Source organism: Mustelus asterias, chromosome 25 (genome assembly GCF_964213995.1).
Source record: "Mustelus asterias chromosome 25, sMusAst1.hap1.1, whole genome shotgun sequence".
NCBI lineage: Eukaryota > Metazoa > Chordata > Chondrichthyes > Carcharhiniformes > Triakidae > Mustelus > Mustelus asterias.
The window spans coordinates 46,127,722-46,144,848 of NC_135825.1; the positions used below are offsets into that span (position 1 = coordinate 46,127,722).

General features: G+C 44.0%; 1 protein-coding gene across 4 annotated transcripts in view; it reads right to left on the reverse strand.

Annotated features, from left to right (window-relative positions):
• LOC144479150 (bile acid receptor-like) overlaps positions 1-17,127 on the reverse strand; it is a 199,419-nt gene that overhangs the window by 33,790 nt on the left and 148,502 nt on the right. For 3 of the 4 annotated variants that reach the window (XM_078197700.1, XM_078197702.1, XM_078197703.1), the window contains exons 7-8: positions 15,129-15,228; positions 2,724-2,852 (exon numbers count right to left, since the gene is read on the reverse strand). In XM_078197700.1, coding sequence (XP_078053826.1) covers positions 2,724-2,852; positions 15,129-15,228 — 229 coding nt within the window. The remainder of the gene's footprint in view (positions 1-2,723; positions 2,853-15,128; positions 15,229-17,127) is intronic. The other variant, XM_078197701.1, reaches the window with a different exon arrangement.

The window sequence follows — 17,127 nt, forward strand, 5'->3', positions numbered from 1 at the left end:
GATGACTCACAAATTGTGAAAAAAGGATTATCAATAGATTTTGGTGTAAAGAAATTCCACCAGTATTTGTATGGTAGACACTTCCCCATTTTCTGATCACAGACCAGCTGTGGGTCTTTTTAAAGAAGACAAGACTATTCCACCAATCGCATAAGCAAGAATTCAGCATTGGGCGTTAATCCTCTCCACCTACAAATACACCTTCAAACACCAGCCTAGAACACAGATAACAAATTCAGATGCACTTAGTTGCCTACCTTTGCAAGAGACTATTGCACTTCCCCCGTACCACAGGAAATTGACATACTGTTGAATTTCTTAGACATGTTGCCAGTCTCAGAAAAACAGATTAAGTACTGGACCACTTAGTACCCACTGCTGTCAAAAGTGAGGCACATGATACTAATGGGTTGGGCTAATGAACTTGTTTCTGTGGTAAATAATTCCACACTCTGAATGCAGACACACCACACTCTGGATGCAGAAATTTCTCTTCAACTCAGTCCTAAAGGTTTACCCATTATCCTCAAACTATGAACCCTCGTTCGCGACTCCCTCGCCAAGGGGAACATTCTTTCTGAATTTACCCTGTCTAACCCTGTTAAAATTTTAAGTTTCCATGAGATCCCCTATCACTCTTCTTAATTCCAATGAATATAATCCTAACTGACTTAGTCTCTCCTCACATGACAATCCTAGCATCCTAGGAATCAGCCTGGTAAACTTTTGCTGCACTCCCCCTATAGCAAGAACATCCATCCTCAGATAAAGATGCAAAAACTGCACACAATACGCCAGGTGTAGTCTCACCAATGCTCTATACAATTGCAGTAAAACATACCTATTCCTATGCCCAAATTCTCGCACTATGAAGGCCAAAATACCATTTGCCTTCTTTACTGCCTGCTGTCCCTGCACGCTTACTTTCAGCAACTGCTCGTTGAGGACTCCAAGGTCTTGTTGAATATCTACCTCTCTCAATTTACACCCATTCAAATAATAATATGCTTTCCTATTATTACTACCGAAGTGGATAACCTCACATTTATTCACATTATACTGCATCTGCCATGCATATGCCCACTCACTCAGCCTGTCCAATTCACGCTGAAGCATCTCTGTATTCTTCTCACACATCACCCTCCCACCCAACTTTGTATCATCTGTAAATTTGAAGATAATACATTTAGTTCCTTCATCCAAATCTGTAATAAGTAATGTGAACAGTTCGGGTCCTAGCACAGATCCCTGCGGTACCCCACTAAGTCACTGCCTGCCAATTGGAAAAAGACCCATTTATTCCAACTCTTTGGTTCCAGTCTGCTAACCACCTTTCTATCCACCTCATGACACTACCTGCAATCCCATGTGTTTTATCTTTACATAGTAATCTGCTATGTGATACCATGTCGAAAGCCTTCTGAAAGTCTAAATAAACCACATTCTCACTGGTCAACTCTACTAGTTACATCCTCAAGCAAGTTCAGCAGATTTGTCAAGCTTGATTTCCCTTTCGTAAATCCATGCTGACTTTGTCTGCTCGTACCACTGCTTTCAAAATGCTGATCTATGAAATTCTTGATAATGGACTCTAGCAACTTCCCTAGCACCAATGGTCTATCATTCCCTATTTTCTCTCTATCTCCCTTTTTGAATAGCAGGTTTACATTAGCTCCCCTCCAATCCAACAGAGATACCCTTCATTACAGAGCCCAAGGAATTTTGGAAAATGACCACCAATGGATCTACTGTTTCTAGGGCCACTTCCTTAATTACTCTGGGATGAAGATTATCAGGTGCTGGAGATTCATCCACCTTCAATCCCATTAATTTTCCCAAAACTATTTCTCTACTAATCCTGTTTCTTTTTCAGCTTCTCACTAAAATTTGTGGTTCTCAGAATTTATATGTCATAAAGCTTTGGATAGTTCTTTGGAGATGAAACCTCTTGAAAAAAGTGTTTGCTTTGATTTGGCAAGTACTTCTCTTCCCAAATTGTTTTCATTGATAGATATTAACATGCAGTGTTAGCTATTGCTAAATGGGTAACCCTCCATCTGAGTCAAAAGATTCTGGGTTCATGTCTCACTCCAGATACCAGAGCTTAAGGTCTATGCTGACTCCAGTGAAATACTGAGGGGTTTCTGTTTTTAGATGAGTCACAAAACTGAGTATCATTCTCCCAGGTAAATATAAAGTATCTCGTAGCACTGTTCAAAGAAGAGCAGGGAGTCTGGTGTCCCCAACCAATATCATTAAAATAGATCTTAGAATCTTAGAAACTTAGAAACCCTACAGCACAGAAAGAGGCCATTCGGCCCATCGAGTCGGCACCGACCACAATCCCACCCAGGCCCTACCCCCATATCCCTACATATTTACCCACTAATCCCTCTAATCTACGCATCCCAGGACACTAACGGGCAATTTTAGCATGGCCAATCGACCTAACCCGCACATCTTTGGACTGTGGGAGGAAACCAGAGCACCCGGAGGAAACCCACGCAGACATGAGGAGAATGTGCAAACTCCACACAGACAGTGACCGAAGCTGGGAATCGAACCCAGGTCCCTGGAGCTGTGAAGCAGCAGTGCTAACCACTGTGCTACCGTGCCGCCCTTATTCCATTCATTATTCCATTCATGTTTGTGGGCACTTGTTGTGTTTCCTTTGTTTTCTAAAATGCGTACTCACCAATCTTTATTTGAATCCTGTTACTCACCCTGGATAAATTGGTGACTAATCTGTGTGAAGCGCTGGTTGTACAGCTGTGCAGACCGGAGGAACATCACTTCAACAGTGGAACCTTTTAGCAACGCAATCTGGTCTTCGTGGTCTAAAGTCTGGAATCCTTAAACAATATGCAAACTACTGAATTTCTAGATTATCATATTCAATCTCTTATTAAAAACATTCAGAAGAAACAAAAAGCAATCAACAACAGTGCCACAAATAACTATTTTGAAAATTATTTGTATTATTTAATGTTTAATACTTATTCAACTTTTTTAGCCATCACTTCTATATTAAAAGCTAAATAATATATTTTCTTTTCTCCATTTGCATTTGCTCAGCAAGAATACAAATCAAAATGGGGAAATGGTGACATAGTGGTAATGTAACTAGTAATCCAGAGACCCAGGGATATGTGTTAAATCCCATCATAGCAGCTGGTGGAATTTGAATTTAATTAATAAAATCTGGAATTGAAAGCTAGCCTCAGTAATGGCGACCATGAAACTATTGTCAATTGTTGTAAAATCCCACTGGTTCACAAAATCTCTTTAGATGGTATTCTGCCGTACTTACCTGGTCTGGCGCATGTCACTCCAGGTCCCCACACCCAAAGCAGTGTAGTGGACTGTTAACTGCTCACTGAAATGCCCTAGCAAGCCATTCAGTTCAAGACCAATTAAGGATGGGCAACAAATTCTGGTTTTGCCAATGATGCCCACATCTCATTCAAAAATAATAATTAAAAAGAAAGATTGTCTTCTATAAATCGGAGGAACATTCAGTTTTCCACCCTTCTTTTTTTCATGTGACATGAAAGCCCCAAACTCTTTACATTGTCAAGGAATTTCTTGGGGAGCTCCCTGGAGGGGCAAACAGGGAGTCTAAATATAGATGAAGTCGGAGGCCTCAATAAGGCATTCTACATAATTTTTCTTTACTTTCACAAGGTAGGTGACAAAATGCAGCAGCACTTGGAGAATTAGATGATAATCCTTGACTTGGTCTTTCCCAGTTCAGAGGTATGGAGAAGGACAAATAGCAAGACCAGGGAAGCCTAGAAAAGTCCTCAATGATTTCCAGGGTACTGCTGGGGCATGACCCAATCCCCCCTATGGGCTGTACTTAGCTGTACATCTCAGCGGGTTGTGTTCGATGATTCCCTGTTTGACAAAATCTATTGCAAATCCCACTGATGGGACATCCCTATGTTGGGGAATAGTACAGTGGGGATGTATAATGGGATTCCTGACCTGTCAACAGGAAATGCTGCCAGCGACAAGGCCATTTTGGAACTCATGCTAGTTTCTCAGTCCCCAGTGCCATTCTCACCTGCCAAAAACGAGAGTGGAAAATCCCCTCCTCCCCCAACCAATGGGCAGAACTTTCCATTCTCTGCACAGAGTGTTGGTTGAGGCGAGAAAACCAGCATGCAGTTCACAGGCTGCGCAGCCCGGTTTTTTCTCCAGATAATCCAACACTCTGTGCAGATAAAATCTGCAGACATGGTCCATGCCATCACACTGGCAGGTTGGGGACAGAAAAAATCATGATGTGGAGATGCCGGCGTTGGACTGGGGTAAAAAAAGTAAAAAGTCTCACAACACCAAGTTAAAGTCCAACAGGTTTATTTGGTAGCAAACGCCACTCGCTTTCGGAGCGCTGCTCCTTCGTCAGGTGGAGTGGGAGATCTGCTCACAAACAGGGCATACAGAGACACAAACTCAATTTACAGAATAATGATTGGAATGCGAGTCTTTACAGCTAATCAAGTCTTAAAGGTACAGACAATGTGAGCGGAGAGAGCATAAAGCACAGGTTAAAGAGATGTGTATTGTCTCCAGACAGGACAGCTAGTGAGATTTTGCAAGTCCAGGCAAGTCGTGGGGGTTACAGATAGTGTGACATGAACCCAAGATCCCGGTTGAGGCTGTCTTCATGTGTGCGGAACTTGGCTATCAGTTTCTGCTCAGCGACTCTGCGTTGTCGTGTGTCGTGAAGGCCTCCTTGGAGAATGCTTACCCAAAGATCAGAGGCCGAATGCCCGTGACTGCTGAAGTGCCCCCCAACAGGAAGAGAACAGTCTTGCCTGACGATTGTCGAGCAGTGTTCATTCATCCGTTGTCATAGCGTCTGCATGGTTTCCCCAATGTACCATGCCTCGGGACATCCTTTCCTGCAGCGTATCAGGTAGACAACGTTGGCCGAGTTGCAAGAGTATGTACCGTGTACCTGGTGGATGGTGTTCTCACATGAGATGATGGCATCCGTGTCGATGATCCGGCACATCTTGCAGAGGTTGCTGTGGCAGGGTTGTGTGGTGGGGGTTCTTTGTACAATGGGTTTCAGGATGCCCTTGACATAGCCGGAGAGGTTCTCGCACAGGGTCCCATTGCCCGATACGATGGGACTGCTGGGTGTGTTGGCCTTGTGTATCTTCGGGAGGCAGTAGAGATCTCCAGCGCGGGGAGCACATGGGATGAGAGCACGGAGGGTGCTCTGAAGGTCCGGATCAAAGGTCTTGATCAGTCTGTTGAGTTGACGGGTGTGTTCTTTGGTCGGATCTGCGGGTAACTGTCTGTAGTGTTCCTCGTTGTTCAGTTGTCAGTACACATCTTTGCAGTAATCCGTTCTTTTCAGTATGACGATGGCCCCTCCTTTGTCTGCTGGTTTGATGACAATGTTGTGATTGGTCTTGAGAGCGCAGATAGCGTTGCGTTGTGCTTGGGTGACGTTCGGGGCTGTCTTGTGAGTGCGGCTGATGAATCTGGCATTGATGCACCTCCTGACGGCTTGGGTATACATGTCGAGTCGAGGGCAGCGGCCTTCCGGAGGAGTCCAATTAGACTGTTTCCTCTTCGGATGCACTGCGGATCTCTCTGTCGGCTGTTCCAGTTCATTGGCTGTCTCATTGTGTTCGCTGTTGGCCTCTTGGGGTTTGTGTAAGAACTCCCGCAACCTCATTCGCCTGATGAATTCCTCTGTGTCTGCTGTGAGATTGATGAGGTCTATTATGGTGATGAGGCAAAAATTGAGCCCTCGGCTGAGAACTTTGATTTCATCTGGTTGAAGTGTGTGGTCCGACAAGTTGACAATGGACTTCCCTGTAGTGGTACTGTTTTCTGCTCTGGTACCCAGCCTTCAGGAGAACAGTGACCACGACACCACACAACCTTGCCACAGCAGCCTCTGCAAGACGTGCCGGATCGTCGACACGGATGCCATCATCTCACGTGAGAACACCATTCACCAGGTACACGGTACATACTCTTACAACTCGGCCAGCGTTGTCTACCTGATACGTTGCAGGAAAGGATGTGTCCCGAGGCATGGTACATTGGGGAAACCATGCAGACGCTACGACAACGGATGAATGAACACCGCTCGACAATCACCAGGCAAGACTGTTCTCTTCCTGTTGGGGAGCACTTCAGCGGTCACGGGCATTTGGCCTCTGATCTTTGGGTAAGCGTTCTCCAAGGCGGCCTTCACGACACATGACAACGCAGAGTCGCTGAGCAGAAACTGATAGCCAAGTTCCGCACACATGAGGACGGCCTCAACCGGGATCTTGGGTTCATGTCACGGTATCTGTAACCCCCACAACTTGCCTGGACTTGCAAAATCTCACTAACTGTCCTGTCTGGAGACAATACACATCTCTTTAACCTGTGCTTAATGCTCTCTCCACTCACATTGTCTGTATCTTTAAGACTTGATTATCTGTAAAGACTCGTATTCCAATCATTATTCTGTAAATTGAGTTTATGTCTCTGTATGCCCTGTTTGTGAGCAGATCTCCCACTCCACCTGACGAAGGAGCAGCGCTCTGAAAGCTGGTGGCATTTGCTACCAAATAAACCTGTTGGACTTTAACCTGGTGTTGTGAGACTTCTTACCGACAGAAAATGTTGGCAGCTGAGAATTCTGAGATCGGGGCGCCCAGGGGTCAAAGCTGAGAGTAATGTCAGGGTACTGCCTGGCATGCCTTTCTCTCTCCAGGGGTGACACGTACTTCTGTACCTCAAGAGGATTCTCTTCACCTGGTTCCCCTTTTTGAAAAGCATTTGTAAACCTTGCCCACATGACTGTGAAGGGCGACACAATTATATTTAAATGTATTGAAATGACATTCTGACCCTTCCTGGGCAGGAACCTTGTTATGTCACTGTATGGGGGAGTGGGGGGTGGGGGATTCGGAAAATTAGTTCTCATTGGCAATATTCTCGTTTTCCAAGTTTAATGATATTTTGTGCCTATGTTTTAGTTTGTGTAAACGCAACACCTGGGACCCAACTCTGACCAGTCCCAACATTTTTAGCATATATCAGACCATGCAGCAAGTTGGCAGCATTTAGTCTGGTGGTTATGTGAGCTGTCATTCTATTGGCAATAAGAAAATGGGCTAATTTGGTCTATAGGGATGTTGGTGGTTGCTTTTAGCATAGCCCTCAGTCAGTCCATTTGAGGAGAGTGGTAAGGTGTGGTATGTTTGTGCTTCATGTAATTTGATGATATAAAATGCTAGAACTCCTCACTGGTGAATGCTGCCCCATTGTCCAAAGCCAACATCTCTGGCAAACCATGGGTGGTGAAAGTTTGCTTTAACTTTTCCACTGTTGCACAAGAAGTCATGGACTTCATTTCATAGATGTCTATTCATTTTGATTGTGTCCGTGATAAGTAGGAACATTTTGTCCAAGAATGGACCCACAAAATCAAAGTGGAATCACACCCACTGGTGACCTAGCCTCTCCCAAGTGTGCATCCGGGCTGCATTAGTTGCACAGTTTAAACATGCTCTCATTTTCTGCACCTAACCCGGGTCATCACAAATAGCTGCAAGCCAACATTTTCATCTCAGATATCCCTGGGTGGGCGCTGTATAGTTCCTCCAATAATAACTTCCTGCCAGGAGTGGGAATGACTGCCCCACAGAAAGACACCATCTTCACAGCTCAATTTATCCTTCCTTGTTTGAAAAGGTTTTAATTCTTCAGACATTCTATCATAATGCCATGAAGGAGCATACACTTAACTCTGGACAATATTGGATCCTTCTGAGTCCAGTATTTGATCTGTTGTGACAACATGGTAATGTGTCAAGAAAATTCGAGGCAAAGATAATTTCTGCAGGAAATTCGAGGCAAAGATAATTTCTTGTGGCACTGGTGGGAGCAGCATACTTTCCACTATTGGGAGTCGCTCAGCTCAAGGCATCTGCATTTGATATACGTGTCCCTTGTCTGAGTTGGAAGCTTTATTCATAAGCGGCCAACAATACAGCAAAATGCTGTATTCTTGCAGATGCTATTGGAAGAATGGCTTTATGTTCTCCAAGTAAGTCTAGTAGGGGTTTATGATCAATAATTATGGTGAAATGCCATCCTTAATCACCCCATAGTCTCGATCTGGAAGGTTGGGGGCGCAATTACCAGAATTTGGCAAAGTGGTAGTTCCGGCGAGACAAATAGAGTAAGTGGCGCCAACAGCTCCGATGTAATTTCTGACCAGATCTTAAGCCTCATTGACAAAAGCATTATTGAGCACGAGAATAACGCCACACCTGCGGCTGTCTCCCTCTGATTCACCTGCCAAAACTCCACTTAGTTCCCGGCACAGGGGAGCTACATATAAATGGCTCCAGTGCCTCCCCAGCACTTATTCCACAGCGACTGCAGGTTGTGGCAGCCAGGAAGCCTGCACTGCCTTTCTCAGAGGGAGTGGAGCAGAAGCGGGATGCACTCTATCCCCAGCCCAGGAGAATGCCTCCCACCAAAGTCACTACCCCCGCCTGGGATGCAGTGGAAGCCGTTAGTGAGTGCATGCAAAAGAGGATGGGGCAGCAGTGTCGGAAGAAAATGAATGATCTTTTGCATTCAGCCAGGGTAAGTGAGCCTCATGCAGTCTTTTTCTGGACTCCCTCACACACCCCTTCTACCTTCACATTCATTTCGGTCTTTGCCAGCACCCCCCCCCCCTCCCCCAATCACCATGTTCCCAACTACTTGCTGCCATGCTCCTCACAATGCAGCTCCCACTCAAGACCCATGCCTGCCACGCCTAAAGTCTAAGTTTATTTATTAGTGTCACAAGTAGGCTTACATTAACATTGCAATGAAGTTACAGTGAAAATCCCATAGTTGCCACACTCCGGCGCCTGTTCAGGTACACTGACGGAGAATTTAGCATGGCCAATGCACCTTGTCACCATCTCAAATGTTACATCTCCTGCAATTGCATGGGAAAGTGCTGTGGGAAGGGAATAAGGAATTGAAGGTGATAGAGGAGTGGACCAGGGTATCACACAGGAACAATCCATTCAGAATCCTAATAGGGGAGAGCAAGGGAAGATGTGTACGGTGGTGTAGAAAGGGAAGGGTTGATTTATTACTGTCACATGTATTATACAGTAAAAAGTATTGTTTCTTGGGCGCTATACAGACAAAGCATATCATTCATAGAGAAGGAAAGGAGAGGGTGCAGAATGTAGCATTACAGACATAGCTAGGGTGTAGAGAAAGGTCAACTTAATATGAGGTAGGTCCATTCAAAAGTCTAATGGCAGCAGGGAAGATAAGCCATTTATATGTAGCTCCCCTGTGGCGGGGATTAAGTGGAGCTGTGCAGGCGAATCAGAGGGAGGTGACCGCAGGTGTGGCCTTATTCTCGTGGTCATTACGTCGGAGCTGTCGGCGCCATTTACTCTATTTGTCTCGCTGTAACTACCGCTTTGCCAAATTCTGGTAATTTCACCCCCAGCCTTCCAAATCAAGACTGTGGGGTTGGCATTCACTTTGGGATTTAAAAAAATCCATCAATATGATTAAGGGCAGCATTACCATAATTATTGATCATAAACCCTATTAGACTTATTTGGAGAAGATAAAGCCATTCCTTCGATAGCTGTTTTTGAGTCATTTGGTACATGACCTCAGACTTTTGTATCTTTTTCCCGATGGAGGAAGGTGGAAGAGAGAATGCCTGGGGTGCGTGGGGTCCTTAATTATGCTGGCTGCTTTGCCGAGGCAGCGGGAAGTGTAGACAGTGTCAATGGATGGGAGGCTGGTTTGCGTGATGGACTGGGCTTCATTCTTGCTGTCTTGGACAGAGCAGGAGCCATACCAAGCTGTGATATAATGAGAAAGGATGCTTTCTATGGTGCATGTGTAAACGTTGGTGACAGTCTTAGCAGACATGCCAAATTTCCTTAGCCTCCTAAGAAAGTAGAGGTGTTAATGGGCTTTCTTAACTATAGTGTCGGCATGGACATGTTGTTGGTGATCTGGACTCCTAAAAACTTGAAGCTATCAAACATTTCCACTTCATTTCGTTGATGTAGACAGGGGCATGTCCTCCGCTACGCTTCCTGAAGTCTTTGACTAACTCCTTCGTTTTACTGACATTGAGGGAGTGATTATTGTCGTCGTACCAGTTCACCAGATTCTCTATCTCATTCCTGTACTCCATCTCATCATTGTTTGAGATCCGACCCACTATTGTGGTGTCATCAGCAAACTTGAAAATCGAGTTGGAGGGGAATTTGGCCATATAGTCATCAGTGTATAAGGAGTATAGTAAGGGGCTGAGGACACAGCCTTGTGGGGCACTGCTGTTGAGGATAACCGTGAAGGAGGTGTTGTTGCCTATCCTTACTGGTTCCAGTCTGTGGGTTCGGAAGTGTAGGATCCAATCACAGAGGGAGGAGCTGAGCCCTAGGCCACAGAGTTTGAGATGAGTTTTGTAGGAATAATGGTGTTGAAGGCTGAGCTGTAGTCAATAAACAGGAGTCGAACATAAGTGTCTTTGTTCTCTAAGTGTTCCAGGGTTGAGTGTAGGGCCAGGGAGATGGCGTCTGTTGTGGATCAGGGCAATCTGGGAGGCCGGGATTAATTTGTGCCATGACTAACTTTTTGAAGCACTTCATATGATGGATGTCAGAGCCACTGGACAATAGTTATTCAGGCACGCTGTTTAGCTTTTCTTTGGTACAGGAGTAATGGTCATCTTCTTGAAGCAGATAGGACCTCAGATTGGTGTAAAGAGGGGTTAGAGATGTCTGCAAAAACCCCCAGCAGTTGGTTCTCACAGGATCTGAGTGCTCATTCGGGTACCCCATCTAAGCCAGTCACTTTCCATGGCTTGACCTTCGAGCAGGCTTCTCTGAGGTCTGTAATGGTGAGGCTTCTGGGGTGGAGGGTGTGCTCTCACTGACCTCTTGCTGAAAACGGGCATAGAATGCGTTGAGCTCATCGGGGAGGGGTGCATTGGTGCTAGTGATTCTACACACCTTCACCTCATAGCCTGTTATGTTTTGCAGACTTTGCCATAGTTAACGGGAGTCCGTGTGGCTAGCCTGAGACTCTAGCTTGGTCCGGTACTGTCTCTTGAACATCTTCATTGGATCTCCATAGATCGTATCTGGATTTCTTGTATAGGTCAGGGTTGCCTGACTTGAAGGCCTTAGACCTGGACTTCAACAAGCAGTGGATATCCCTGTCTATCTATGGTTTCCGGTGGGAAGCACTGAAATGGGGACAGCACAGACATACTTGAGAATCCCTTATGACAAGCTGCCAGATATTTAACCCGCACCGAATATTCAGCTGGGTCTGGTGAAATGTCACATCAGTGCCACTTATAACAGCTCTATATAAATGTGAACCTGGCACTTCCATAATAATTTACCATTCCAAGAAAAGATTTTAGCTCTGACACATTCTTTTGGGCTGGTGCTTCTTTCATGGTCCAAATTTTACCTTCCATCAAATGCACCCCTTATCCATCTCTCTAAACCCCAATAAGTTACCTCATTTGATTTAAAGTTGCATTTCACTCTCTTTAATCTTACTCCAGCTTTCTGTAAATATTTTAAAACCTTCTCCAGGTTGGTTAAGGTTAGGGTTATGTGCTCCTCTTCTGTGCCGCCTGTGATTGGCACATCATCCAAGTAAAATTACCTTTGGTAAACCTTGTAATACAATATAATCTCCATTGTGCGTTGAAAGATTGCACAACCAAAAGGCAGTCTGGTGTACCCTTATATGTGTTAATAGTGATGAACTCCCTGGATGCATCATCTAGTTCCAGCTGCTGGTACACATAACTCATGTCTAACTTAGTGTAAGCTAGCTTGGCACACAAGTCATCTATTTTAGGTATAGGATACCTGTCCAAGCTTGCCACCTTGATCACTGTTAGTTTATAATGCCAGCATATTCAAATTTTAGTCCCCACATATTTGAATTTAGAGTCCTCACATATTCATAGTCTTATCTGGGTTAAGTATCAGCACAAAGGGAGCTGCGCACTCCACAAACTGTACGAGCTTGATAATGCCCAGATCTGCTAACCTTTTAAGTTTAATCTTCACATTTATATAGAGCTGTTGTAAGTGGCACTGCTGTGACGTTTCACCAAACCACGTAGTCGGTAGGGTACGGTTCTTGCTCTGTAAAGTTTTGGTGTAGCCTCTGGATGTACAGAAATTCTGGCTTTCTTGCCTTATATTTCAACTACTTTTTGAAATATCTCCTGGTATTTCCTGAAGATGTCATATAGGTCCCCTTTATTAATTTTGAAAATTTCTACCCAGTTCAATTATATTTCCTGAAGCCAATCTTGTCCCATCAAGTTTGGCCTTTGACCCCTGACTACAATTAAAGGCAGTTGGGCAGACTGCTGTCAGTAACTTATAGGTGTTATAGTTATTCACAAGATCAGTACTGCCTCCCCCGTATATGTCGCCAGCCTGGTTGCCATGCCTTTTAATCTCAAGGGCTGGACTCCTCCCTGTGGGTATTGATAAGTTTGTTCTCCCACTAATGTAGCAGAGATTCCTATGTCTGTCTCCATTTTGAGTGGATGGCCATTAACCATCAGTAGAATTGTGATGGGAACCACTTTGTCCACCTTAATATTATTCAAACTGTATACATCTGATCCTTCTTCAGAATTACTCTCTACGCTGTGCACTGGAGCCGGAATTTCTTTTCTTCCAGCACCGGGCAGGTCCTGTTTAGCCTTACACTTGCTTTTTATATACCCTTTGCCAGCCGCAGGCATAGCACACAGCTTCCATCAGCCTACACATCTCTTGGGGGTGGGCTCCCCCACACTGATATCATTCTCCACAGTTCATGGTTTGTAAACCAAATCTCCTATACCTCTGCACTCATTCTGGTTCAGTACATTTTTGTTCGTTAAACTCTGCGCCTCTATCCCTGGTGCTACTGCCATTTGCAGTTTCCCTCCAAACTTGGTGGACCTCGCGAGCTTGCACACTTTGAAGTTCCATGATGCCTTTTTCTGCACTTTCCATAGCAAGGGCAATTTCGAACACCATCTTCAGAATTTCTTCTGTATGGCAGTATTATTCACTCCCACACACTAACCGGTCTCTCAACATTTCATTAAGGGCAGATACAAATTCACAATGGTCAGCCATTTGCCTCAACCTCACCAAAAAGCTACTATTACCTTCTTGGGGCTCTTGCCATCGAATTAAACTTGTATCTCTGTATAGTGTTAGGGTACTAGACCAGAACCCCAAGATATATTATGAAGCCAGACTAGACCCCAACAATTTTTCTATTTTGGCATAAAGGTGAGGAAAAGAAGCTTCACCCAGGAGTAATGTCATTGACAAATTAGGGCTCTTTTATCAAAACAAGTTTTAATCATAGCACAATTTAAGTATAACTCCAACAAAGTAAAGCAGCTTAATTCTTAACAATTGAACAATCTTTAAGCATGAAAAGAAACAACTCTAATTTCTAACCTTTCACTATTTCTGTTCCAAATAAGCAACATACTTCTTACAGACTTAAAATCTCCTTTAAATGTAGTTAGCAATCACAAAATTTGCCAAAATGAGTATTGACATCCTTGGAGTTTTCATAGAAATATAGAGCTTTCAGAGGCCTGCAAAACCCTCATAACTTCAACCAGAACAGCCAAACAAACACCTTTCTGCAAATGGGTGGCACGGTGGTGGCACAGTGGTTAGCACTGCTGCATCACAGCATCAGGCACCTGAGTTCAATTCTGGCTTCGGGTGACTGGAGTTTGCACGTTCTCCCCATGTCTGCATGGGTTTCTCCAGGGTTTCCTCCCACAGTCCAAAGATGTGCGAGTTAGGTTGATAGCCATGCTAAATTGCCCCTTACTGTCAGGGGGACTAGCAGGGTAAATATGTGCGGTTATGGGGTTAGAGCCTGGATGGCATTGTTGTTGGCGCAGGGTCAATGGGCTGAATGGCTGCAGGGATTCTATGAAAAGCTTGTTTCTTTTTTGTGCAGATCTGGGATTGCACAAAAGCCACAACATCCCTTGACCCTGTCAATCACTCTAATCTGAAATCCCAGAAGAATTTAAGTAAACAAAACTCCATTAACTCTACTTAACATAACCACATGCAAGGTTGAAGTGAGTAATTATTCTGCTCTCCCATGTATTCCTTCCAGACATACTGACTACCTGTAGAAAAAAACTGAATTTTTAAACATTTTCCTGAAACATAAAGAAACATACAATATATATACATATCATTTGCACATCTTCATCACAATAGTCACCGAGGGCTTTGGATGATAATGTCCTTTCACTATTTCTATGAGTTCTTCAAAGGTGTTAGTGTCAGGGCATCCAGAGAAGTCAAACTCCTTATCAACTTATAGATTTGGGCAATGCATGCGTTAACAGAATTACCCTCTGCTTCTTCTCCCCTGCTTTTCGTTTGCATTGAAGAAGTATTGCAGGCATTCAATATTTTGAACACAATCCTTCAAAGTAACTAAAGAAGTATTTATTAACAAGAATAACTTTGTACAGAGAGTGAGAAAGATGCTTTTGATTATTTTGATGCGAGTCTCTCAACTGCCTGGGAGAGCCCACGCTTTGCCCCAATTGGCCGAACAGGTCACATGACCCTCTAAAGCATTGCCGCTTAAAAAGGCTCACTACTGCAGCAAAAGAAATAGAGCATTTCTTGACCTGCTACTATTGCACAGTGAATTTAGCACAGTGATTAGCACTGCTGCCTCACAGCACCAATGACCCGGGTTCGATTCATGGCGTGGGCTATTGTCTGTGGGGGGTCTACACATTCTCCCCGTGTCTGCATGGGTTTCCTCCGGGAGCTCCAGTTTCATCCCACAGTCCAAAGATGTACTGGTTTGGTGCACTGGCCATGCTAAATTCTCCCTCAGTCTACCCAAACGGGTAGACGCCAGAGTGTGGAGCCTAGAGAATTTTCACAGTAACTTCATTGTAGTGTTAATGTGAGCCTACTTGAACAATAATAAATAAACTTGAACCTAAAACCCAATTGTGTTAAGGTTATTTACAGGCTGTGTTCCCATAGTATAACACAGAAAATTTGAACCCTTCTCACCTGGTAATCTTTTGGTAAACTCCACTAATACTTCAACGTGTAGCGTAGCATTCTCCGTGAGCCGAAGAAAATCCTCCACAGGGTTTGCAAGTTCCAGCAGCTAAATCATAAAGATACAATGGTATCAGAAACTGCACAAAATATTTTCTTTAAAAATAAGATTTATCATCATAATCCCAGAAGAAAAATATAATGTATGTTGAATATTTTCTCCACAAGTGTTACAATAAACAATGTAAACTATCGTAAATCCTGTACCACCGAGAAATCTATACTACATTCCATGCTTTTACAGTGGAGAGCAGCACTTTTTATTCAGCAATCTTCCACCCCCAGCATTTGACATTATTCAAGGTACATACCAATACACAGACTATACAAAACCTTCATTGGCATCTTCTATCCATGTGAGATGGAAGATATGCAGCAAATCCATTTCACATGGTAGACATTTGTTGATTGTTGAAGAGTCCAATCTGTGAGAGGCAGGTTTTGCCAAAAATGCCACAGGTGAGGTGGTTATCAGATGTCATTGTGTCATTGACATGGGCACCTGCTGTCAAATTGAAGCACGCTATTTGATTTTTAGCGTCATAGAGGCATACAGCGCAGAAAAGATCCCTTGGCCCATCGCATCTGCACCCACAATAATAAACCACTAAAGGCACGCTAATCCCATTTTCCTGCATTTTTCCCATATCCTTAAATATTTCAAGTGTTCATCCAAATATTTTTAAGGTTTTAAAGTTTATCAACAATATTCTCTTGGGCACCAAACAAAGGGTAAAAGCTAAACATTGATTTGTTCTTTAGAATGGTGGGATGAAAAATCTTGATATTGGTCTTTATGCTGGGAATAAGTGGCTACTATTATTTAATTTGTTTTCTGATGAAGCCAGCACAAACTAGGTGGATGGAATCTTTCCTTTAACGACATTATCTGGTATGTTATTATTTCAGTATTTCTCTGGAACTGAATCATCAACTTCTACAGTTTCTTCTTCCTCACTGTCTTTGTGCTCAATACCTCTTGCTGTTCCACCATTGGCTGGCCAGCCTGCAGTTCTTGGGTATCTGGAAGGAGAAAGGTGCAAGGATAGGGTTGTGCCAAGGGTAGGTGGGGTGCAAGAGTACATGCTTCCAATCACGCAAGAGCACTGTTTGGTGGATGCTTGAAATCTGACAAGGTAATTGACCTGAAATGTTAACTTTGCTTCTCTCTTCACAGACGCTGGCTGGCCTGCTGATGATTTTCACCATTTTCTATTTTTAGTGCACGCTTATGTCCTCTGCACCTTGTAAATCAAAAGAGATTATGGGATGGGAGAGAAATAGGAGGTGAGAGGAGGATTAGATATGAGGGTAAAGTTATTTTACAGCTAGTGATGGTTTTAGGACCGACCACTTCAATGACGACAAGCATCATCTCTTCCATTGAGGTAAGGCCATGCAGCCATGCCTATCTCGTACCATCTAGATCCTGCTGTCTCTGGTTATGTGCCACCTTGTCCTGCAAGAGAGAGGGATGTGTGCCAGTGAGTGTGATGCAATACACTTAGGTGATGTAGTTGTCTTGGTTGAATAGTTGGCAGTGTGTAAGCTGTGAGATGTGGATTTGAGGCTTGCAACAACACCAAATATATAAGGGTGAGGTGAAGCTATGACTGTGAGATATGAGTCATAATATAGATTGTTGGGAGGTGATGATGGGGTGTTGAGCAGTTTGAGAGACTAGTAATGCAGCTGATGGGATATGGCATTGAATTCAGTGACCACTTGTGTGAGATCACGGAGTTTTTACAATACTGCATCAGTTCCTCTGGGCTCGACCATAAGCATTGACTGCCACAGCTGTCTGGTTCAGGAGTCCTTGGTGCAAGAGCTGGAAAGAGAGTGATGTGATTTGTTCGCAGCTGGACAGGAGGCCCTCCAGACAATCTTTGTGAAGGACCCACAGTCTTTGCAAAGTTTGTCTGAAGGGTCTCCCAGTCCCCTGTGG